Source organism: Poromitra crassiceps (assembly GCF_964638095.1).
Source record: "Poromitra crassiceps genome assembly, chromosome: 12".
Taxonomy (NCBI): Eukaryota; Metazoa; Chordata; class Actinopteri; order Beryciformes; family Melamphaidae; genus Poromitra; species Poromitra crassiceps.
The window spans coordinates 7,190,434-7,215,703 of record NC_139632.1 but is presented as its reverse complement, the minus strand read 5'-3'; the positions used below and the strand labels follow the sequence as shown (position 1 = coordinate 7,215,703).

The following is a 25,270-nucleotide window of genomic DNA, read 5'->3' as shown; positions in this document are numbered from 1 at the left end:
GGCTAAACAGTAGACAATAGAAAAAATATTAAAGCCGATAGACATTGACAATACATCACATAACAGTCTGTAAAAATGGGTTTAAGAGGGGATTTGGCTAAAAGTCACCGATTCTGCTAGCCTTATCTCCTCAGGCAAGTAGGCTAGTTATATGTCCAGGCATGCATGAGTCATCAGGCTAGAGCCAGATAAACACTCGTATTCAAGGAACAGGCCACAGAGTTTGAGAGCTTTCAGAGAGCAGTCCTACATATCCTACAAACAATTATCTAGGATACTAATCTACACCAAAGATCTAGCTACAGATCTACATCAATCTCAACAGTCAAAACAACTTTGTTTTGTTCTACATTTAATATCAATCACAAACATTCTGAAATACATGGAAAACGTATTTAAACATTTTAAACATTTTAAAATGTGCCATGAGGTTAATCCACACCTACTTACCTCACACTTTCACACTTAAAAAAAAAGTGGTAACCGGCACCTGGGCCTTTTATCCACACCGCGCACACACGTGATCTAATTAGAGCACGATTAGGTCAATGATCTTGATCATACCTAGTTTACAGCGTTATCACGTCGCCCTCTGCTGGTTGCGTTCAAAGCTCAGTCAGAAAATGCTTTTAACTTTGACATTCAGGCGGTGTCTCGTCATAGACGCGTTGACAATGGGTCAGCGTGGGAGAAATCCCCCCCTTTCCCCCCACCCCTACACACACTCTCACGTTACTGGAAGTAACGTGACCGACAGTTTTACTTCAGAGTAGGTACTATCTATCATAAATGCAAAATATTTTATTTTATTCTGTACTGTATTTGTCACAACCTCAGTGACAAATATAGTAGGTCGTGATATTGTGAATCTTGTTCTTGTTGTCTTGATGTTAATTTGCTTACTGCTAACTCTGGTGCACCAATCTTTTTATTTTCAAAATAATGTGCACACTGTCCTTTTTCTAAATTAAATTCAACGAAACATTTCTTAGAGGAAGGAAATGTAGATAATTTGAATGAATACCATCTATAATGTGAAAGTTGAATAGGCTACACCCGAACATTTTAATTGAACATTTGACCTAAAAAGAAAGAGTCCAGAGTTGGAGAGAATAATAAGAAAACAGAGAAGCCCAAATTAATTTAGGCCTACTGACTCCATTGAATTAAACATCTTTCAATGAATGTGAGAACATGTGGGCTGTTAATAAAGGTGAAGTTGAGTTTTTATAGTGTATATTGTAATAAAATTCACAGTAGGTTATCATTTACAACCTTTTTTAACGACTGCTCTGGTATGTTCATGCTGTTAGTGTTTTTATTGCTTCAGTACTTCAATTACCTTGTTTTTATGCCACCACCGGCCAGGCCCGCGGGAAGTAGGGGTGCTGCAGGTGCTGCAGCACCCCCTAGATTTTTTCCCAAAAAAAAAAAAAAACTTTTTTTTTTTTTTTTTACAAATGTAATTAAAAATATTTTGCAGTGCACTATGTTCCTTTCTTGTTTATGAATGTTTCGGGAAATGAAAATGTAGCCTATTTAAATAGAATTATCAACAATAACAATCAAGGAAGTTACATGCTTGTAGGCTATAGAGAAGAAGAAGCGCGCATGCACGCACATGTTGTGTTGAACCAACCAACAACCAATACGAATTGTTTAATCTGGCAATAAAGAAATGTAAACTTGACATGCTATTTTAATAGCCTACTCGAAAATGCACCTCCCACTATACAGCAAAGAGAGGAGTCAATGTTTCTTGATATATGCCATTCAGATCAGAATAATTAGTCTAGTCATTAAGTTTGCTGATAATATTTCTATCATGTTAAGTCTGTGTCATGTTAACTGGTGTATTCAGAGCAAATAGGGAGATATAGAGCATTATCATCATGCTATATATCTCCCTCTTTGCTCTGAATGAGTGAGAAAAGGAGAAAATACTGAATAATTACATCACAATACATAATGTTAATTTAAAATGAGATATTCCTCTAAATATGGCAAAAAAATGTTTAAAAAAAAACGTCCATATTTTTTTCGGCGGGGCCCTTGCGGGCCCCACCGAGAGTCCCTTCCTCCCAGCACCCCCTGCTTAAAATGACTTCCAGCGGCCCTGCCACCGGCGATAACTGGGCTGGAGGCATGGTTGTCCATCCGCACGTCCCTCCGTACATCTGTCCCATGTTCGTTAATGCGATGTCTGAGGAACGCCTTGACGGGATTTCTTCAAATTTGCCTCAAACGTCCAGTTGGACTCAAGGATGAACTGATTAGATTTTGGTGGTGAAAGTTCAAGGTCGCTGTAACCTCATGACCACCCATTTCAGGCTCATTGGTATCTCATGAACGCCTTGAGGGAATTTCTTCAAATTTGGCTCAAACATTCACATGGACTCAGGGATGAACTTATTACATTTTGATTATGTTGATTGGTAGAGTTCTTTCTCAGCACAATCCATCCTGTTTTTCATAGTCAAGCTGACTGATGCTCACTAAAATGTAATCCACAGTGCGCACACACACAGAACACACACACACACACAGAACACACACACACACACAACACACACACACACACACACACACACAAAGTACATTTCAGTGAGCTTCAGTCAGCTTGTACATACAGGAGCGTGACCCCAATGGGCCGTAACCAGGGATAGGAAGGTCGTAGAGAGTTGGGATTCCAGGGGTGTGGTAAGGGGTGCGGGTGGTGGTAAGGGGCGAGGGAAAGGGTGTAAGAGTCTGGACAGACATGGATGTCGACTGCTCACTTGTTGGCGGAGGGCATAATATCCGTGGTGCGGTTGTTCTAGTTCTTGTTTTTCTTCCTGAGCCCACAAATGAAACTGAAGACCAAAAGGTAATATTGTAAGTGTAGAATCAGACACTGGTGGCACTAAACCCTCTTCTCCTCCTGTTCCCAGCCCTCCAGCCCGTTTCTCACGGCTCTACCCAAGTTGAATCAAGTTTTCCGTTGTCAGAATGAAGAGGAGGCAAACCACCTGCTGTGAGCTGATGAAGGAGCAGCTGCTTAGAGGTATGACCGTCTCAACCTCACACTCAATAACACCTGCTGGTAGAACAGCGGTCAGACTGAACCTGGATGTATTTGGATTGTATAAACTCACATCAGGGTCCAGCATGAACCTCTTCCTCACTGGCCTGCTTGAGTCGATAGATCAGGAATCTACTGACCTTAAAGAAATGTCCATTGTCCCCCAAAAATGTGTTCACTTTGTTCTTATCTACTAATTATTTCAGTGTTTCTTGCTATTCAAACAATATCAGCATCTGTTCAATTCAGTTCAGTTATGTTTATAGCCATCACAAGCATGTATCAAAGGGCTTTACATAGCATCATCACGGTTATATCTACACACAACATAGCCTAGGAGGTACATCATATACGTGGTACACATTTTTACTAAATTACATTATGATACTACATAAACTCAGCCTATTTTTGGACCGTGGGAGGAGACCGTAGCACCCGGAGGAAAGCAATGCAAACACGGGGAGAACATGCAAACTCCACACAGAAAGGACCGGGGTGGAGAATCAAACCCACAACCTTCTTGCTGTGAGGCGACAGTGCTAACAACTGAGCCACCATGCGCCGCCATCTCTGTTTTTCTAGAATATTTGCAAAAAATACATGAGAATAGGGTTAAATGTCATTTCTACACGTACAGTTTGGTTTGGTGGTGTTGGTGCACGTTCACGTTCACGACCGTCTCCCATAGCAGAAGCAACAGAGTGAAGTTTCTGCCGGCTCTGAATTTGTCACAGCGCTGCACAGCTCCACAGGAAATGTAGCTATCAGACATGAGAAAAGTGTGAATTTCTCACTATCCAGGTTAGCAAAGTGCAATTTCATTCTGAATGTAATGTGTCTTAGACACTTGATCAGAAAAAAACGGTCTCCGTGCAAACAGTGCAGCAGGATTAGCTTGACCCAGTTCTGAGACTTGAACCGTATGACTTAGAAACCTCATGACATCCCATGACTTAATGCTCAAGCATGGCTGATTTATTCCTCCCTCTCTGCTAACATAATCTAATCAAACAAAAACAACTCTTTCTCTGAGTCAACTGTTTGACTAAGGATATACCATCTGCCTCTATGATAACGTTTATTACAACTAGACACAAATAGGAAACTGCATTCAAATCCTTTCAGTGTGACTCTATTCACCTTATGTAGGCCCACCCACTTGACCCAGTTGTGTTACTCACTCATTTGAAATCATTTGTTGAAAACACCATCTGTTTCACCTGCTCACTGGTACTGTACGATGTCACAGGAAGTAACTGGCTGACCCCCGTGTTGGAACATAAGGTGAATAGGACGAACCACCCAGAAATGCGGCACCCCGCGGCAGTTAACTAGTATGAGTTGTGCCAAACAAACGTTAATATCTCAAAAACTATACATCACATTCACATCGCTTATATTTTGACATTCTGAGTGAGAGCAGAATTAGCTAAGTGTTTTGTCGTGTTAAAGTTGTTTGAACTGTCCCAGTTTTTAAAATGTAAACAGGGTCAGCCGGCCAGAGTCAGACACTCAAGCTCAGGCTCCATAGGGTCCCATTGCCGTTTCCACCCAGTGGATTGGTTTGTTTACCAAAATGCTGCTCGGCTGATCCCTCGGACAGTTCCCAGAGGTGGGGCGACCCATCCAGCAGGGGGAGACAAACCCTCATGTAGTACAGCAGTGCTGTTGCTCACACATGTACCCAGAGGGCCCGCTGTTGCATCATCTAATTTCCTGCCTTATGACGTTTGTGTAATACTCAAATAGGAGCGTTATGCAATATACAGGGTTTTTCTTGTAGCCTACTTTATTTTTCTATGTTCAGTGCAGTAACAGCCAACTAAAGCAGGGTCGTCCATTCACTACAGTGTGGCGTCTAACATCATTTGGCAGCTTCCAGACACACTTTTATCAATTAAACCTCCCGGTACAAGGTGGATGACTCACGACTGACAAGATATTGTCATTTTTGATCAATGCGGTAAATTAGTCGGACTATTTGCCTCTCCGATGTACAGTAATTGTTCATAGCCTACACACACACACACACACACACACACACACACACACACACACACACACACACACACACAATGTAGCCTCTAAGTATTTTTGTATATATATATATATATATATTTGCTTAATCTTTGCTCTGCATTATAAAGATAAAAACTATTATATAGACTATCAAACAAGTACCACCACCACACCTTGCCCATGTCCAGTTGCCACTTATGGACTTAAGAGCACCCGTATTTCTGTCCCCACCCAGTTGATATTAATTACAGCATGTGGCCACCTCTAAGATGCAACGCGGTGCAATAATGGTAAATCCTGAGTGACCTACTGTAGGAATAGCAGTGAAATGACATCAGTGGGAGCAGTGAGTGGTGTGAGCAGTATCTGTGTGGGTGGTTACTGCATGTTGCATCAGGCTTGTGAGAACAGGCCTCTCTCTCTCTCTCTCTCTCTCAGGCTCCACAGAGGGCCTCTCTCTCAGGCTGACTCAAGGTGAGTCAACGCTCACATGTCACCAGGAGTGGCAAGGCGCCTCAGTGCGCATGTTTACCAACAGCCAAGGACACATGTGCCAGCTCAGGTATCAGACTGTTACTGATAAAAACAGAAAGAAAGGGATTAACAAGAAGTCATCCAATGGCCTCAGCCTTGGCCAAAAGATAAGACAAGTCAGCTAATAAACCCGTGATACAGGAGTGAGCACATGGGCAACACTTTATAATAACGGTCCAGTAGTAAGTCATTTATAAGCTATTAGTTAATGATGGACTAATCATTAATATACATTTGTAGATGATTCAGTTGTAAGTCATTCAAACAAGTGTCTCTATACGAGGGATCAGCCGAGCAGCATTTTTGTAAACAAACCGCGTCACTGGGTGGCAACGGCAATGGAACCCTATGGAGCCCAAGTGGCGCGAGGCTTGTGTGTCTCACTCTAGCCGGCTATCTCTGTTTACATTTTAAAAACTGCAACAGTTCACACAACTTTAACACGACATGTATATATTATACATCAAACTCTTGAGCTACTTCTGCTCTCACTCAGAATGTCAAAATATAAGCGATGTCAGGTATACCTTTTGAGATATTAACGTTTGTTTGGCACAACTCATGCTATTAACTGCCGCTGGGTTCCACATTTCTGGGTGGCAAGTGATGTCACGCTGATTTGTCCTATACACATTTGTTAATCATGAACAAATGATGAGCAAATCATTAGTAAATGGAAAAAATCATTAACTAATGGCTTGTAAATGACTTACTACTGAACGCTATTATAAAGTGTTAGCAGCAGTATCATGCACTCATTCCCTCTGGCTCTAAAGAACTCGGGAGGAGAAGCAAAACTCATAAAACACAGATCAAACAGAGGAATGTATGGTTTAAAGCATTTTTATTGCATTATTTTTTTTAGAAAAACAATACAAAATTCTGTCGCAACTTGTCATAAATGTTGCCTCGAGTGAACTGCAATCATTCACATGGTACAGTAAAGTGCTTATTTTAAATCAAAATGGTTTTGTTTCAGGATGCATTTATTTCAACGTGTCTTCCCATGAACAGAATGGGGCCCTGGGTGGATTCAGACAGTGTTCAAAAATCATGTGTCAACTCTCCCGACGAAAAAGGCCTCATGGTTTGAGGATCGTATCGACGTAGACGCCAAGAATCGACAGAACGCCACACCATGTTCATGAGCGGAAACCATTTAGAAAACATTTGATCGATGGTGCTGGATCATAAATGCTTTTTTTCCTGTGGGCTACATTCAAATTGTGGGGGCGGTTGCTGGACTGTCCATTTGAACGATTTTAACACTTCTTTACTTCAAAATGACTTAGAATATAAAAAATTGAGAGGCCCTTTTCCCGATAAAAGGCAGTCCAAAATTACTGCATTTGACAAAAAGTAGAAATGGTCATGACCAGGAAACTCCTATACCTTGAAGGATATCGTAATAGAGTACGGCCGAATTCTGTGCATTTTTCCGAGAATAGCAACCCTAACAAAATGTAGGGACAAAACTTTATCCGATGCTCGAGAGAGAGAAAAAGGCAGAAATACTGAATTGAGTTTAGGTGTTTTCAAAAACCCCAAAGATTGCCTTAATCATCATCTGAACGCCTTGTTTAGATTACCGATAGCAAAGTCGTTTCCCAAAATGGAGAAGAAACAGCTGCATACACAAATTCAAGTAAGTCTTATTATAAGACATAAAACCCCATAACGATGCATCTGTAGGAAGGTCTATTACAATCAGTGTCCTACTGTCTTATCAGCAATTAACGGGCCCTTTGACACCAAGGGAGCCATTTTCCAGAGTACCGTCGCTGCAGTGCCGGCAACAGGACACGGGGCAACGAGCAAGTTTCCCCCGCTTCTTTACCGCTCGGCGATGGAGGACGCCTCGCGCTTATTTACTCGCCCCAATGTCATGACGTATATACCCTCTTTGGTGAATGGCTACAGTGTTGTGAGACCCTAATCACCCTTCTGTTACCAGTCCAACTTTCAGAATTAGCTCCAACTTATTCTGAACAAAATGATTATTGCCAACTCTTACAAAAAAGAAAAAAAAAAGAAAAACTCAAAATAAAAACAAAAGCCTTCCCCTGGGCATGAACGCTCCAGACAAACTAAAGAAAAACTCTTTCCATCTCACCTCATACAACAACATACTCGAAACTTTCAAAAACACAAAAACGTATAAAAAGAAAATGAATGAATCTTAAAGAGGAAAACATCTTGGTGTTCCACCTGAACTGAACAGCACCTGCATGAGAATCACCATAGAAAACAAAAGCTTATTAACAGCCATACCAAAAAAAAAAAAAAAAAAAAGATCAGTGTGGCACATTGACACGGAGTTTAACAAATCAACAAACATGAAATAAAAGTAAACTTAATACAGCTACACGTCCTTGGAAGAGTTTTTTTTTGTCGTTTTTTGATTTTCCTGGAATGTTTCTCCTTTTTTTAGGTTTTTTTTCTTTTCCAGAAGCTTGTCTGCCTATTATGTTTTAATGATAACTTGCACAGGAATCATCTGTCCATGACACAGAATATCATTAAAACAGTATTCTGCGTGGTGTGCGTCAAAAAGGACAATAGTGAACCCTTGCAGTATAGGTGATAGTTTGATTAATCCTACTCTATGAACATAATGACACTAAAGGTCACATTGGCCCAAAACGGGCTTTTCCAACTCTAACCTTTACCACCAAAACATTGAAGCTTATATCTTAATGCATACACTGGTCTGTTGATGGGGGAGGAAAAAGAAATAAAAAGTTATTGCAAACAAACAAACCTGTCACAAATTCTCATCACAAAGACTGTAACACCATCCCAATTTCACTTACCCAACCACTTATATCATATCATTTGCCTGTGCCAAGATACCATGTGTCGTCACGTCGTACTTCAGGGCTCGCATTTTTTGTTACGGCCATCCATAAAATAGAAAAAAATCCAGGGAAAATAGTTTCAACTATAATAGACCGTTTCACCACAATTCTGTTGCTAGAGAACAGTTTGGACTCAAGTTTATTCCGTCAGCTGTGGCATTAGCAAACACGACAACGACAACAGGAAGTTATGCTAGGGCCATCTCGAATGTTTGTCAAGTGGAAACGGTCTTCTAGACTGAATTGAAGAAATTACAAAAAGGGTGTTGGGCTAATATGCATATATGAACATTCAACAGTGTGGCCACTGGTAATTTGGCATAGATTCATATTCTAAAGAAGCTACACTAGTTGGTGCAGCAGTAGGTCGGGGGGGGGGGCTGCCTGCTTACAGACATTCTGTCTCTAGAAGCATTGAATGTGGGTATTATCTCAAGACCATTTACAGAAGAGGCTCAGTTGTTTGTCATTGATCTTAAATTGAGATCATAAAAAAAGAAAGAATGCTTTGAGACTCTCCAGCCACACAATGGACTGCTCCAGGCACAGACAGCATTGGCTTAAACAGCCCTTCCAACCCCACAAACTGAATCCCCTCTAGACAGAACAGCCTTCATCTTGGCATATTGCATATTAAGCTTGTATGTGTCTGCAGATGGGCCCTTCCTGTGCGTGCATACATACATACATACAGGCAAAGAGAACTTAATTCACAGTGGATCCAGTTGTAACATGTGGAAGCAGCACAACAGGTTGTCCTTTGGTGTCTGAGCTTGGGTTTTCCAAGACGAGCGTTCGGATTTCTTCTGAATTAAGTTGCATGAAAATTGAACGTAACTCAAAGAAAACCCCCCCCCCCCCCCCGTTAACCCCAGATCATTAACTGCCCCCCGCCCCCAACCAACCTGGACGTGCATATATGCATGTGTTGCTATATGCAGGCCCTGATGTGCTTTACAAGTGCTGCAGAAGGCATTTCGAGGAAGAGTGCTGCAAGCAGCAGACTCCCTTTTACAGCCAGGCCCCAAAAAAAGGCTGAATGGCTGAGGAACCAAGGCCGGCTGGAGTCGGAGAGAGAGAGAGAGAGAGGGGGGGAGGCCAGAGCCGGGGGAGCGAGGGGGTATGAGGGGCCGTCGTCTTTTTAGATCAAGATCCAAATCGGGTCAGAGGTCAAGGGGGTTCGGTTAGTTCAGGCACAGTCTCCCACAATGACGAGGGGGGCGAGGAGCTGGCAGAGCTCCGCGGCGGAGACGGGCCCTCCCTGCGGCTGGCTGCCTCGCTGTCTGCGCCTGGCCAGCTTGGAGTTGGAAGGAGGGGAGAGGTGCACAGAAGAGCCGCTGGCAGTGATGACCAGCAGCGGCGCCCCCTGGTGCTGCTGCTCTTCCATCCCGTCCTGCTCGGCCAGCTGCCGGTTCACCACGGCCATGGCCTTGCCAGCGAAGAAATTCAGGTCCCTGGCACTGCCGGTCCTGACGGGGACGACACAAAAGACACAAGCGGTCAACTATTTGCACAGACCTGCTAAAATGCAGACATTTAAGAACAAATACATTTAAGAACAACGTGTCAAAAGGATGTGCGGCTTCTTTAGCTACATCAGCACAGAACAGACTCACCTTTGATGCAAGATGGATGTTGGCCACAAGTCATAGGCACCCTGAACAAACAGAAAGAGACACGTTTAGACCGATGCCTTGCCGGAAAAGCTACCCCTTCCAACCAAATGTGATATTATTATTATGCCATAATTATTATTATTATGGCAAGATATGCCAAAGGGGGTTGTTGGGTGTAGACTTACCCCCTGCACCCAGGGGTGCCGCAGCACCTGGCTGGCACTCAGGCGGTTTTTGGCGTCCCGAACCAGAAGTTTGGATATGAGGTCTTTGGCACTTGAGGAGATGGGAGCCCAGTCTTTCTCAGGGAACTCATATTTTCCTTCCTGGATGCTCTCAAACAAAGTGTTCTGTGAAAACAGAAAACAGCATGTTTATGAACACTGACCTGGGAAGACACACGGGGGTTTGAGTTTCACCATTGTCCTATGCAAGTCATGGCTGTCCTACATAAAAACGTGCAAGCAAGCAAGCAGAGAAGGCAACACTAGATCTTAAAAGGGCAGGATGCGGTCTCAGGTGCACTCAAAACGACAACATGAGGAGGAAGAGGAAACCGAGAAGGAAGGGAGGAAAGGTGGGGAGAAGGTCTGAACGCTAGCGTGCCACACTCTTACCTGGCATGTGTGGCAGGGCTCTCCCAGTTCCCAGCCACAGCCGCCTCCGCAGCGGCCCACGAAGGGCGGGTAGCCGCTCAGCATGATGTAGAGGATGACCCCCAGGCTCCACAGGTCACAGCGCTTGTCATAAATTGTGGCCTCCTCACTAAAGGCCTCAACCACCTCTGGCGCCATGTATTCTGCAGAGCCACACTGTGAGAGAGAGGTGGAGGAAGGAGACACGTTTGTTAGCCTCAGGGACAACACAAACCGCTCATCTACAGCTGAACCCTGGCCCCGGCTGGTGTTCTGTTGTGGAGTTACTATAGGAGAACATTGTTGTGGAGTTACTATAGGAGAACATTGTTGTGGAGTTACTATAGGAGAACATTGTTGTGGAGTTACTATAGGAGAACATGGTTGTGGAGTTACTATAGGAGAACATTGTTGTGGAGTTACTATTAGAAGAACATTGTTGTGGAGTTACTATAGGAGAACATTGTTGTGGAGTTACTGTAGGAGAACATTGTTGTGGAGTTACTGTAGGAGAACATTGTTGTGGAGTTACTATTAGAAGAACATTGTTGTGGAGTTACTATAGGAGAACATTGTTGTGGAGTTACTATAGGAGAACATTGTTGTGGAGTTACTGTAGGAGAACATTGTTGTGGAGTTACTATTAGAAGAACATTGTTGTGGAGTTACTATAGGAGAACATTGTTGTGGAGTTACTATAGGAGAACATTGTTGTGGAGTTACTATAGGAGAACATTGTTGTGGAGTTACTATAGGAGAACATTGTTGTGGAGTTACTATAGGAGAACATTGTTGTGGAGTTACTATAGGAGAACAACAGAGAAGGAATGAGGGGAAAGTGAACACAAGCTGACACTGTCAGCTTTATGTCCCTAAGCAGCAGTTTTTATTCTCCTCCCGGCTGCTGCCTGCATTCCTCAGTTCAGCTGATGCCTCGTGCTCCTGTACAGAAACACAGCCTGGGGCCTGTACTGAAGGGGGGGGGGGGGGGGGGGGGGGCTGTACTGAGGGGGGGTGGTCACATGACTGTGTGATGGTCACATGGTACACAACTAGTGTCAGCAGGTCAATCAGCTCAATGCAGAGGCCAGGACAGGGAGCTGCAGTGAGGGATGGATTATCCACAGTGATGGAGCCATTTATTTAAAGAAAAATGGCCATGCCGCTTGCCGTACATTTTCCCACAGTGGAAAATGTGAGGAGGATGTAAGTAGGAACATGGTGTGGTGTTGCCCACCCAGGCCAGGGGAGGGGAGGCTAGGCTAGGCTATAGGCAGGTTAGTGCACGTAGGCAGCAGCGGTGGTGGTGAGTCACTGCCTTGACCATTTGTTGTGTACAGCCGTACAAGCCAGGCAGAGTGGGCAGGCTCAGCTACGACGACGCTACCGTGTTATGTAGCGGAGTCAGAAACTAGGCCAAACACTGAGCAGGAGGGGAAAAAAAAAAACAAGATTGACTGTACTGCACTGCCAGAGACTGGGCTGAGCCCCCGCATCTTACATAACCTGCAAACCACCGACTAAAACGCCAAACGGCCATTTTAATACGCGAGGAACAAAGACGGGTGGAGCCGGGGTCGCTAGTGCAGCAGGACGTGTGGACAAAGACAAGTCCACTGCTACTTCCTTTTTGCCCTGCTTTTAAAATGAACCTTACGAGGTTTAACAAGAAACTTGGCGTGCTGTATTCCCAGATGGAAGTCTGAAGACAAGAGGATTCCATTTTCGGTGCTTGAAAACCCAACATCCATCATGCTTTAGAAGCAAATCCTTTGATCCTTTGAAATGTTCACAAATCTGTCTATTTTCACTCTAAATGACCACAAGGTCATCCAGGTTCCTGAGAATGCCCTTGTTGTTAATCCCTGCTTACTGGATCTGTTTTTATGTTCCAAGGTCTCTGGTCAAAGTTGAACGCCCCCCCTACATTTCCACTGCATTCTTCCTGTATTGGGGCCTACTCATTTAACCCATTGATACCCGATGCATTTGCATTTGCGTGTATATCCCTCATTTGTGTGCGTATCCCTTTAAGACCGCGTTAACGTGGTTCGCGGTCTTAAAGGGATACACACAAATGCTGCATCAGGTATCAATGGGTTAAAAGGCAGAAAGTAGGGCCCACTGTCGTAGGGCCTCTATAGATCTCCTTCCTTCCTTCTGTGGCTGAGTGTGTTTACATTGAGCAGCCATTGTGCCCCAGTACCATGTCCCAGCTGTCTCCCTCCTCCTCCTCCTCCTCCTCCTCCACCCCGCTGCACCCTTATGTAACGCAATTTTGCAGTGCAGGAATCTCGGCTCAGACAAAGCCTCTTCTGTCTGGGAGAGTGAGAACCCCCAACCCCCACGTCTCTCCACCACCAACACCATCACGACCGGGGATGACTGCCTCCGCAGACAAACCTCCCACCACCCTCCCCCCTCCAGGATCCAGGTCAAATTCAGCTTCCACAGAAAAACAACACTAAACTACTGCCACCAACACCACAGGCACAGTGGGGATTTTCTTTTTGACTACCAAGGTTCCCTGGAGCTGAAAGGCAACGCGATAGCCATTGTGCTATCAAGAGAACAGCTATCTTGGCCTGCTCTCGTTTCAAGGCCACCCGAAAAACAGTGCCAATCAAAGACACGCTAGGTTAGAGAGATAGCCAAACAAAGACATGCTAGGTTAGAGAGATAGCCAATCGGAGACCAGTTAGGTTAGAGAGATAGCCAGGCTATGATTGCCTGCCATGGACCACTGATAAGAGCTGAAGGGGTGCAGTGAAAGGAAGACAACTTTAGACGCCATCCAGTCTGAAATCTACACCCATATTCGCATAAGACTCTCTCTGGTGCTGCCATTGCAACTCCTCTGTGAGCTTGCATCAGTCTCAGAACGCTTCTGTGCGCCGCAGATAGCGGCTAATCAGCTGATGTTACCGGAAGGATTTGTTGATATCGCAAACCTGGGGACTTTCCTGAAACCATGTGACTCGTCACACCATACAGTCAGGTGACGCCCCTGATGACACACGCACACACCTCTGCTGCTGGTGAACTAAATGATGGTGCTATATTTGAAGAGGCTTATAGAGGAGGAGGAGGAGGAGGAGGAGGTGCTGCTCTTGTCGTCAGGCATGCAGCTGCACCGGAGTCTGTGCCAAAATAAGACGACAAGTCGCAGTTCCTTTGAATTTATCTCTTGGCAGCTTTACGGTCATAGCCTGTCTGTGTGTACGTACGTCTCCTATTGCCGCACATGAGCCCATAACACTGGATCACCACCAGATCCACTTCCTGCTGAGCAAGCAAGCAAGGCACATGCACAGAACACATTCTCTTCTTTCTCAGAGCAGACTGGCAGCATCATTTTCCTAGAAAGGTCTCCCCCTCCCCTCCTACACTCCTCCACGCCCTTCCTAGCTTCTTTTTTTTTTACGCTAGAGAGCACAACTGGTACGAGACCTGTGTGTGAAACAGCCCCGGGACAAATAGCATGAAATAAAATGCGTTTTTGGACCGGGAACACGAGTGCAAAACATTGCACCAACATGGGCAATAACACTCGATTGAGCAACGGCAACTGTAGGAATGTGGGTAAAGAAGGGGGAGGAGGAGGGGGGAGGGGAAGATGAAAATCAGATAAGATTGTTCCTGTGATCAAGGCAAAGAAAACAAGCCATGAGCGCATGAGCAGACTGTGGGCACGACGGGCCCCTCCCCCTTCTCCCCCTCCCGCTGCTCCAGCCAATCACAGCTCAGTTGCTAGGCACAGGGGGGGGGAAAGATTTTCAGAACGAGCTTTATGCGCAGGCTTTTGTAGAGAGAATACAAAGAAAATGCAGAGCTGCATAAGTGTGGTCAGGGCCAGTGGGCGGAGCCAACTAGAGGCAGAGAGAGAGCGAGAGAGAGGGTGGCTGCTGCTCTTCTCTGCCTCGCTCGAGCGTTTCACGGCACTTTATAGAGAGAGAGAGAGAGAGTGTGTTTTGGTTTGCTGCTTCTTCTTCTTCTCCTCCACTTCCTCATACCACAGGACGTGGCCTCCTCTCGCTTCACAATGTGTTCCCTGCAGCCTTATTGCATTTCAAGGATATCACATCACGTCCTGTCCCTCGAGCGACAACACTGATTCCACCGCAATTGTTTGCTGAGATCCGAGTCGTGCGTGTCACGTACAAAACACCTAGACACCACTCGGAAACAACGAAAAGGCTTGAGACAGAAGTGAGTGAATGAGGCAGCCATTAAAAAAAAAAAAAAACGACCGACAAATGGGGACACCGGACCCCACTCAAGAATCAACCAGCCCCAACCCCCGAAGTCAGTGTGTAGACTAAACACGTGAGACCCCCTGGCCCCAGAACTATCCCCCCCCCTCCTCCGAGCAGTCCAGGGATGGGCAGTCCATCCATCAGCTCGGCGAAAGAAAGGTCAGGTTACCAGTGTAGAAAGTCCCCACTCACCCCCCCCACATTCCTGCAGCCTGAACAGCTATCTTCTGTGTGTCACCTGCTCTGGTCCATCTACCCCCCCCAGATCACCAATACAGACATGTGTTGACTCTCACACAGTAGGAAGCGTGCCACTTCACATTTCCACCAGTCCCACTTTCAAGTCGCCGCACATCTTGCTTTCCTCGGCTCTGCGCCGATGTTTTGTTGCTTTGTGCTTCATGACGACAGCAGCGAGTTCAACAATCCACACGGGCCTCCTCACTGTTTAACCTGATAAGCAGCAGGATGCGGACATTAGACGGAGCGATATCGGCGTGATAAGGGACTGCAGGCGCTGCCAGCTAGGGGGGCAGTGCGCCAGTGACATGACGCTGGCTCAGCGTCAAGCGTCGTCACTTCAGAACAAAACTGTCGAACCCGTGAACTCGGAATCCTTCACCTCGGGTAGCTTTTTTTCACCCAATCAGAGGGGCTTTTCCTGCGGCTAACACCGCTAAGAATTGCCCAATAGGCAACCAGTCAAGCTGGACTTTAATAAAGACATTGTTTGATGAGGAGAGAGAGAGGAGAACACCTGGTCACCAATGTGACCCGAGATGACGGACGACCGAGATGAACCTCTCCCAGGGTTATTTATTTATACACGCTTAGTGCTAGCATGCATTTCAATTCCATACTGTAGCATCTATTTATACATGCGCTGAAGGAAATGGTCAGATTGAGCCGGCTGCTAAGACTTACGGGAGTGAGGAGCTCCGGGGTGGAGATGGGTGAACTGTCACTGTTCAGCTTGATCCCACTGCCCAGGTCAAAGTCACAGATCTTGACTGGGGAGATCTGCCAAAAGAAAGTGATGATTTATGAATGCATATGAAAGATTGACAGGGGCAGATTCCATCTTGTGAAGGGCTCGTTGCACGGCTCCTTCAAAAACAATGGAAGGCACACTGTATGGGGGGAGGCATTGTTAAAGGGACAGCTCACCCTAAAATCCGAAATGCATATTTTTCCTCTCACCTGTAGTGCTATTTATCCATCTATATTGTTTTGGGATAGTTGCCCAATAGGGATAGTTGTAGAGTAACCGGGTCATGATTTCTGGAAAGAGACACTGCTGTTGAGTTTTTCAAATTGTATTTTTTGGCGCTTTGAGCATCACAAGCTGAGTGCCATCCAGTTCCATTGTATTGGAGAGAAGGCAGACATCTCAACGGCTGATATCTCCAAAATACAGACTACTAACACAACACAATCTAAACGGATAAATAGCACTATAGGTGAGAGGAAAAATATGTATTTTGGATTTTAGGGTGAGCTGTCCCTTTAAACTGTTGATGTGTTCATTGGCATGGAATTGTTTTGTTTTGGGGCCAAAGGTCTCCACCTTGATTTATCACTGGTGAGCCTCATCTTGCCATCCTGTAGCTTATCACACAGTATCACCCCACCTGAACTGCCCTTTGAACCAAACAGTCTCAAGCATCCCTGTAGTAAAACTCACCTTATCTGCATTCTCACAAAGAATGTTTTCAGGTTTCAGGTCTCTATGTGCCATTCCTGGAAGGAAAGAAAAAAAAATCAACATGTCATTCCACTTTGTCGTTGGAAGAAAGTTAAATTAAATATAAAACCCAGATTTACAATTGCAACAAGTGTGAAAGTAAGGTCTGTGTGACTGATCTGACTTCTTATCTTTGGAAAACAAGCATGCCAAGAAACCCCAAGAAACGATAAGATTCTAAAAGTCAATTTCAGACTCAGTCGGTATTTAGGATCTTTTAAGGCCTTGAGTTGAGATAATATAGCTAAAGACATTTAAGACTTCTTCTGAATCTGAAGTGTGTGTGTGTGTGTGGTCACTTTAACACCATGGCGGGCAGTTTCAAAGGACTGCAGAAGGGATCAGATGGTCAACATTTGGCCAAACAAGAGCCATTAGCCTTTTTCACTTCCCACCCCCAATTCAACCATTTTGTGTCTAAAATGCAGGAAGTAACACAGGTGCAATTAGCAAAACAGTAGCGAGGGCCCCCCGGCCTTGGCTTTGTTTTTGCGTCTCTTGCCGTCCTTGAGGACAAAACAAGTCGTCCTGTAGAAGTGGCCTCACCTTTGTTATGCAGGAAGTCGAGAGCGCTGGCGATGTCCTGCACCACCACGCTGGCTTCCTGCTCACTGAAGTGCCGTCTCTTGTGAATGTGAGCCAGGACGGAGCCTACAGACAAGGAAGAACATTAAAGTCCATTCACACACACACACAAGAAGATAGAGAAGGCTGGTTCCCCCCACATTTAGCTGTAGACCGTCCTGGAGACTGGGTTTGCAAATAGAGCTGCCGCGATTCATCGATTAGTCGATCGACAGAAAATTAATCGTCAACTATTTTGATAATCGATTAATCGTTTTGAGTACAACTTTAAGAGAAAAAAGGTCTAAATTCTCTGATTCCAGCTTCTTAAATGTGTCTTAAATATTTTCTGGTTTCTTTACTCCTGTATGACAGTCAAACTGATATGATCTTTGAGTTGTGGACAAAACAAGACATTTGAGGGCGTCATCTTGGACTTTGGGAAACACTGATCGTCATTTGCTACCATTTTATAGACCAAACAACTAATCGAGAAAATAATCGACAGATTAATTTGCAAATAAGAGATTATACAGCAACATTTTAAAAACACAAAAACATCTCTGATATAGGCGTCCATGCAGCAGTTCTATTCACACTAACCTCCTCTCAGCTTTTCAAACACCAGGTAGAATTTGTCCTCCTCTTCAAAGAACTCCACCAGCTCCAGGATGTTCCTGTAGAATAAGAAAAGAACAGCCATCAGCCTACAGTCATTGTGTGGCACCCGGTCCCAACTGGCTGAATTCAACTTCATTGAATCATAGAGTAAAAATGGCTAAGGGGCATCACACGCCTGGAGTCACATGAATGTGTCATAGAATCAACTCATTAAGTCACACTCTACAGTCATCAGGTGGTGTGTTGTTTAGTTGGTGGTGGTGACAGGAGCATGTGACGTTACCTGTGGCCCTGGCACTGGTAGAGCATCTCAACCTCACGGAAGACACGACTGCGGCTGTGACCTGGTCTCTTCTCAATGATCTGAAAACAGAACAACCAGTGGTGTTCAGGTTCAGCCACAAAATGATCTAAAAAGACTAAAAAACATCCCATTTTCATGTATACCACAGCAGTAGGGTGGGGGAGAGGATAGAGAAAGTATCCCAATGGCTGGGGAAAGAAAACTGAGAGGGAGAGTCAATATTGGCAGCAGACTGTCTCAACCATGGCGGTGTTTATTATAGGCCAAAGGGTATATAGAGCATATTATATGACCCATATATGATAACCCAACAACTGGTTTGCTTCCAGACCAGATCTGCATTTTTCCACTCACCATCCCAACCTTTGACACAGTTGCTGCCGAGATGGTTTAACCTACTTTTAAAACCAGCAACAGAACAGCGCAACAACAGAGTTAACGTGCAGCACCTCTATATATATATAGCAATCATGTGTGACCCATATTTCAATCTCAAGTGTTGTTAAGGAGCCAAAGTGTTCCTTTGCAACATCCCAAGAGCAGATGCAAAAAACTGTTTATGATAACAAGTTAACAACAACCAAATGCTCCCTAAATATAGCCCGGTGCTGCCCCGAGCTAAAGCAGTGTTGTGTGGGGCGACTGAGGCCACGGCAGGCAGGCAGGCTGCAGTGCCAAGAGGCACACAGAGACAGACTGCTGACACCGAAGCAAAAAAGACCTGAATTTTCCAGCTCTGCTCATTGTCTGCGGGGGAGGGAGGGGGAGCAAGCTTCTCTTCCTGCTAGCTGGATTACAGCTGCTATTCAAAGCCAGTGGGGCCAGAGTTGCACTGTGTGTCCAGGCTTAACGCACAGACAAGAGAGGCCTGTGTGTTAGCCCAAAGCTCGCATCTGAGTCAGCAGCAGAACCACAAACAGGCCCCCGATCAGACCCACTTTTTCTCTCCTGATCACAACACAAACACCCTGATAACATGCTCGGATCAAAACAAACACCCTGATAATATAACTCAGATCAAAGCAAACACCCTGATAATATAACTCAGATCAAATCAAACACCCTGATAATATAACTCAGATCAAATCAAACACCCTGATAATATAACTCAGATCAAAGCAAACACCCTGATAATATAACTCAGATCAAATCAAACACCCTGATAATATAACTCAGATCAAATCAAACACCCTGATAATATAACTCAGATCAAATCAAACACCCTGATAATATAACTCAGATCAAATCAAACACCCTGATAATATAACTCAGATCAAAACAAACACCCTGATAATATAACTCAGATCAAAACAAACACCCTGATAACATAACTCAGATCAAATCAAACACCCTGATAACATAGAGGCAAAGTGACCGCCTACTTCCTGCTTCAGCACTGTACCAGAGATTTTCATCCACCATTTATTTTCCCATAGACATTTCGTAAAATGCTTATAAAAATAATGTTACTGGGTTCAAACCAAACGTTCAGCTAACGGGAGAGACCATAGAACATTTCACTCAGACCAAAACTTTAAAAAAAAACATTGAAAAAATATTTTCTTCAAACCCACATTTTTTTTTACGTTTTGGTCCGAGTGAAATGTTATGCGATCTCTCCTGTTTCTAAATATATCTGTACAGTTTGGTTTGAACCAGTAAAACTCTTTGTATAACCATTTTACAAAATGTCGATGGGAAAATAAAATGGCAGATGAAAATCTCTGGTGCCGAAGCAGGAAGTGACGTTCCACTTTGGCTCTCTATACTCCGATCAAAACAAACACCCTGATAACATACTCCGATCACGTCACACATGAAATCAAAGTGATCGTTGGGGGCAGGCAGTTATCTGAGACAGGGTAGATGTGAGTGGTTTGGCCCCTGCGGTGTGGGACAGTGAGGCTTTTTTTTACTGTTGTCTGAGTCACATGATGCACCTCAAGGAGGAGGATCAATCACATTCACACAACAGCAGCCTGGCTTTGGAGGAGGTCCTCAATGAGTCACCCTGCAGGCTTTATAAATCAATCCGTGCTTGTGAAAGAAGGCCTTAAGGAGGGGCATTTGCTACAGAAGCATAAAGCCTAAAAAGACAGGCATGCATGCGTGTATAAAGCACACAGCCCTCTGCTGGCTCCCCTCTGCTGCGCTATGGCTTTTGTTGCAACTGCAATGCAAGGAGCTGACGCCTCGTACGTGCCCGGGTCTGGGAGGAGGGGGATGGGGATGAGGGGGGGAGGAAGGAGGCGGACATCTGGCAGGAGTCTGAGCCCCCTCCTCAATCTCACTGACCTCCAGTAAACTGCCTCCCCTCGTCCCCCCCCCTCCCCCTCCCCACACTGCCCAGCCCCCGGGGGATCAGCACAGACCAGCCCTGGGTAAACAATACTGCTGTAGCATGCTCACTTGAGACAATCTGTGTGCTCCAATTCCATTTAAATATGGATGACATATTATAGGCCTTTTGCCCTATAGGGGACGACAACAACAACCATTTGATTGGCAACAACACCCCTTTTAATAACTTTGAAACAGAACGGCAGTACAGCCCCGATAATGAAGAAAACTTAATATATAACTGCAAAAAATATAAACCCCCCAAAAAGTACAAACAATTCAAAGTTTGTTTTCAAAGCCTCTACAGGGCTAGTCTAGTGGCTCGAGTGCCAAGAATCCATCAAAACAAGGACAAATCTATTGCAGTTCCACTTCTGTCTACGCTTTGGCAAAGCAATTAAATGTTTAAAAAAAAAAAAGAAAGAAAAATATTTCACAACTCTTTATTTCCTCAAGACTAACAAAGAAAAATATAGCAAAAAGGAAGTCCCCCTCTGAGCTCAACATGTATTTGCCAGTACACAGTACACGCCTCATTTGAAAAAGAAAAAAAGAAAAGGGAAGACTGTACCGAGCGAGCTAGAGAACAAAGCAGAGTGTAAACAGCCTGGGTCACAAACCTAGCCCTGCACCCCTCCTTTCTCTCAATGTGGGTTTTGTTTTGGCACAGCTTCCAGTACACAATGTTCCCGCCACTAGGGTCCGCTCTAGCCAATAGGAGCAAAGAGAGGGGGTGGATAGAGGCTTCCGAGCGCTTTGATAGGCTGACTGAGCAAGAAAACAATGAGGGGGAAGTGCCTGCGCTAGCAACAGCTAGTGCTGCTGCACAGTACACTCAAAAACTAGAACACAGCAGCAGACCACAGGAGGGACCCAGCAGACATCTGATTAGAGAGCTGAACTAGAAAAAAAACATGAAATAGAACAGACTTTTTTCCATTCCATGTGCAAAAGGCCCTTCCTTACGCAAGTCACAGCTCAGAGTTAATGATGGAATCACCAAGCATAGTCCTTTGAAATGTAACATCTCCATATGGATCTCTAGCCAGTGTCCCCGAAACAAGCAGCAGGCAAGTGTCATGCGATGACATTGATTAACAGAGCCAACAGGCAGAGGAGCAGTGACTTGCAATCATCGAGAAGTCTCTCAAACGACAACAGGAAGTGGGCTTTTAAAATGCATTATGGCAATTATTTCAAATACTAGCAGAGCCATTGAAGAAGATTAAACATGAGACTTGTCTCACCTTGACAGCATATTCTTTATTGGTGATGAGGTTGATGCAGGTTTGCACCTTGGCATAAGCACCCTCTCCTAGTACCTCTTCCTGCAGTCTGTAGACATCTGTGGCAGAAGGTTTAACAACTTAGGAACGTTTTATCGAGCAAACCATTCCATTTGATTCAGGAGAAGAATCTTAATAGTTGCTGCTGGCAGATTCTATAAAGAGTTTCTTGTCAAAACAAACAATTGTACGAAAACTGCGCTTACCCTCGAACCGTCCAGAGAAACTGTCCGTTGCCCGGCAACGCTTCTTCTTCTTGTTTCTCTTCTTGGCGTCAGGGATGTCAATAGGCTGACTGGAGGGCATGTCTACCAATCACAGAGAAGGGAGAAAAAATACGAGTAAGATTAGCATTTCTAGAGAACATAACACAAAATAGAACTATGGAAAATGCTAAAGGAGCAATCCAGTCAACGCCTTGTCGTCATGTTAGTCTTGAATACAATACAACCCCAAATTGCTACATTAGCCGCCCCATAAATGACTGCATAATTGTTTGCAGAAGGTAATAAAGAGCATGTCTCAATGAATTAACTAGGTCAAGTTTAGTGCAACCAAGGTGTTACATTTTTGCCTTGAAGAAACTCCCACCTAAGAAAGGTACCATTTTTGAAATATCTAAAAACACTCACCATGTCTTGGGGAGGAATCAAAATTAAATGACGAATCAAGAAGATGGGATCCATTTTTAGTGAAGTCGTCTGACTCAAAGGGATTTTGGCCCTGGAAGGTCACAACAAATTACTTGGTTAAAAGTTTGCAGTTTTATCAATTTATTGTTTTGTTGAGTGCATCCAGTGTTAGTCATAACTGATAAGACCCTCTCTAATCTGCCTTCCTTCAACCATAAACCATGTTAAGGTAGACGGCAACAACACAGGAAAGTATGTCAGCAGCTACCAAAACATAATCCACCCCTAGCATAATTAATGTTAATAATTGTACATCACCCTCTACAGCAAACCAGACCCTGTCCCCATTCCAAACCTCATGTGATGTGATGCAGTTATGGATTCAGCTGACCCATTCCTCAGCCCAGACATTCATTAGCTACAGTCACACGTGTTGTTGACGACTATGTGCTAGGGAGTCAGTGCGCTCTCACAGCCGCAAAGGTGTGGGAGACGGTGAGCAACCAACAGATGTATTTATATATAGCAAGATGCAGTCTGTCTGTCGGTCTTACTTCTGACAAATACCCTCTGAATAGATCTACGCCAAAAGGCACGCAGGCCAGGCAGCACGGCATTTCCCCACCACCACACACTCACCTTGAAAGAGCGATGGAATCCAGTGACTTCGGCTATTTTATTTTGCACCATTTTTGCGTCGATTTTGGGTGATTTTGAGGATCTCTGCGGCAGCGGCAGTGGTTTTGGGATGATCTCCAAATTGCACTTCCCCGAAAACAGAAATATGTTCCAGAGAGTGAAGCTAAGCGATCACACTGCGCTCGGCTGGTCAGCTTTTAAACGGGAGCCCTGCGGAGAGACGATACAAAACACTGCAGCGTTATCACAGCATGTAGCTATAGCAAGTCCCCGTAACGTTACACTGTCACAAATACACTTGTAACAATGTTTCGGCGATGCAAAGCCCATTGAAACACACACATTAGAGTTGCGGAGTTATATCATCGACTTATACTCAATGAGTTATATCCATATCTATCGATACAATGTAGCAACCAACAGCACAGTTGGCTATAGCGACAGCACGCCACGGTCGCTTAGGTCATTTCATTAACATTACCGCATTGTAACGTTAAATAGTACGCCAACTGAAGAGGATATAATGTGATGAAAGCGAGTTATCGTTTCTATATTTCTGAGATATAAACAGACCAAGTTCCGACAGCAGCCACAGTGAAGCTAAACGTTAGGATAGCTAATTGACAGCTAACTTCAACATATTCACAAAATTGGCTGTATTCAACATTCGCAATAAGACACAAGACAGCTGCGATAGATAATGACTTTGAACTCACCCCGTTATTGATTTTACAGCTCCAGTGTTAGCGTCGCTGTTTTGACCCACTGCTTGAAAAGCCGCAGATGGTCGAGGGGGGGTAATGCCAGATTGTAAGTGCGTGGAAGGTGGTGGAGAATGGACTGCGACGGTGCTTTATAATCTCCCTCCAGTCTCCTCCCCTACTGCCCCCTCCCTCCTCCTAAAACTGCTCCTAAACGACAGCCAGTTGCCAGATCTCGCGAGAGAAACAAGCAACCAGGGCACAAGGCGTGTTCCTCTCGCGAGATCTGGCAACAGCAACAGACGGGACAGATGACGTGTGTTCTTGGGACGAATGGGACGGGGATTTATCTGAGGGCCCACAATGGGAGGTATGGAGGAAGGAAATGATTATGTGCACATTGGGCACCAACTAAAGTATTGTGAATTTGTGATTGAACCTGTTTTGATGAACAAGAGGTGATGATGGAGGCGGTGAGAGATAGATGTGACTGTGCAACATGCAGCCAGACCAGACTCACCAGTTTGCACTGTGGGTGAGGTAAATCTATTGTTGGGTCTATCAATGCCAAATGCACTGCAAAGACACAAGGACACAATATTTAAGAGCCTGTAGTAGAACTGTGTGTGTGTGTGTGTGTGTGTGTGTGTGTGTGTGTGTGTGTGTGTGTGTGTGTGTGTGTGTGTGTGTGTGTGTGTGTGTGTGTGTTCGTGCGTGCGTGCGTGCGTGTGTGTGTGGTGTCTAAATTGAAAAAGCCCTGTTTGAGATGTCCTTGATTCTGCATAAAACATTATTCTTACACTTACAGTGTTGAAATGACCACAACATGCAACTTTTGGATAGTGACTCATATAGTTACTCATGTGTCATCTGGTGGTGACAGCTGGAGGAATCCCATACTGGGAATGTATCAAACTATTGTTCTATCTAGTCTGTTATGGGAAAATAAATGATTTAGGTACATTTTGAATTTCATTTAGGACTGGTAGAATTGCATCAGATTTCTGAATGCTTACAGAAATATAATAGCCTAATAATGAAAGAGCAAAATGATTTCTACGTGATACAGTAGTTGGATTCCCGGCATACATACATCCATCCAAAGGCAGGGTTGTTGTGTTGGAGTGGCTGAACTATCAGAGTGGCCTGTTACAAGCAACTGCCACCTATGCTGTGGTGTGAAGCTATGGGTGTGAATGGTGACGAGGCAGCTTTGCACGTTTCAGGGTCTGAGGAGGCACGTCTCGCAGGCTGGTGCTAATGAGAGAGGACTCCAAGAACTCGGATCATTGAAATGGGGTCTCTCTCAACCTATCTGCTAACTGTGAGATGCCAAAACAATATATGTTGCAGCAGCACAGGGTAAAAGCGTGACACATTCACATTTTAACAGATTAAAGATAAAGGCATTTTGACAGGGGCATAAAAGAGGGACGACATTGTTATTGCACATTATTATT

The 25,270-nt window shown here is 44.6% G+C and overlaps 1 protein-coding gene across 1 annotated transcript; it reads right to left on the bottom strand.

Annotated features, from left to right (window-relative positions):
- Positions 1-9,364: 9,364 nt before the first annotated feature.
- Positions 9,365-23,928, bottom strand: mknk2b (MAPK interacting serine/threonine kinase 2b). Its single transcript, XM_083646958.1, has 14 exons — positions 23,826-23,928; positions 23,110-23,319; positions 22,471-22,561; positions 22,045-22,146; positions 21,800-21,897; positions 18,192-18,271; positions 17,891-17,964; positions 17,270-17,374; positions 16,664-16,719; positions 15,904-15,999; positions 10,706-10,900; positions 10,274-10,438; positions 10,089-10,129; positions 9,365-9,941 (listed from the first exon to the last, which is right to left on the bottom strand). The coding sequence occupies exons 2-14, from the start codon at positions 23,158-23,160 to the stop codon at positions 9,662-9,664; spliced, it is 1,434 nt and encodes a 477-aa protein (XP_083503084.1). The 5' UTR covers positions 23,161-23,319; positions 23,826-23,928; the 3' UTR covers positions 9,365-9,661.
- Between the last annotated feature and the right edge of the window lie 1,342 nt (positions 23,929-25,270).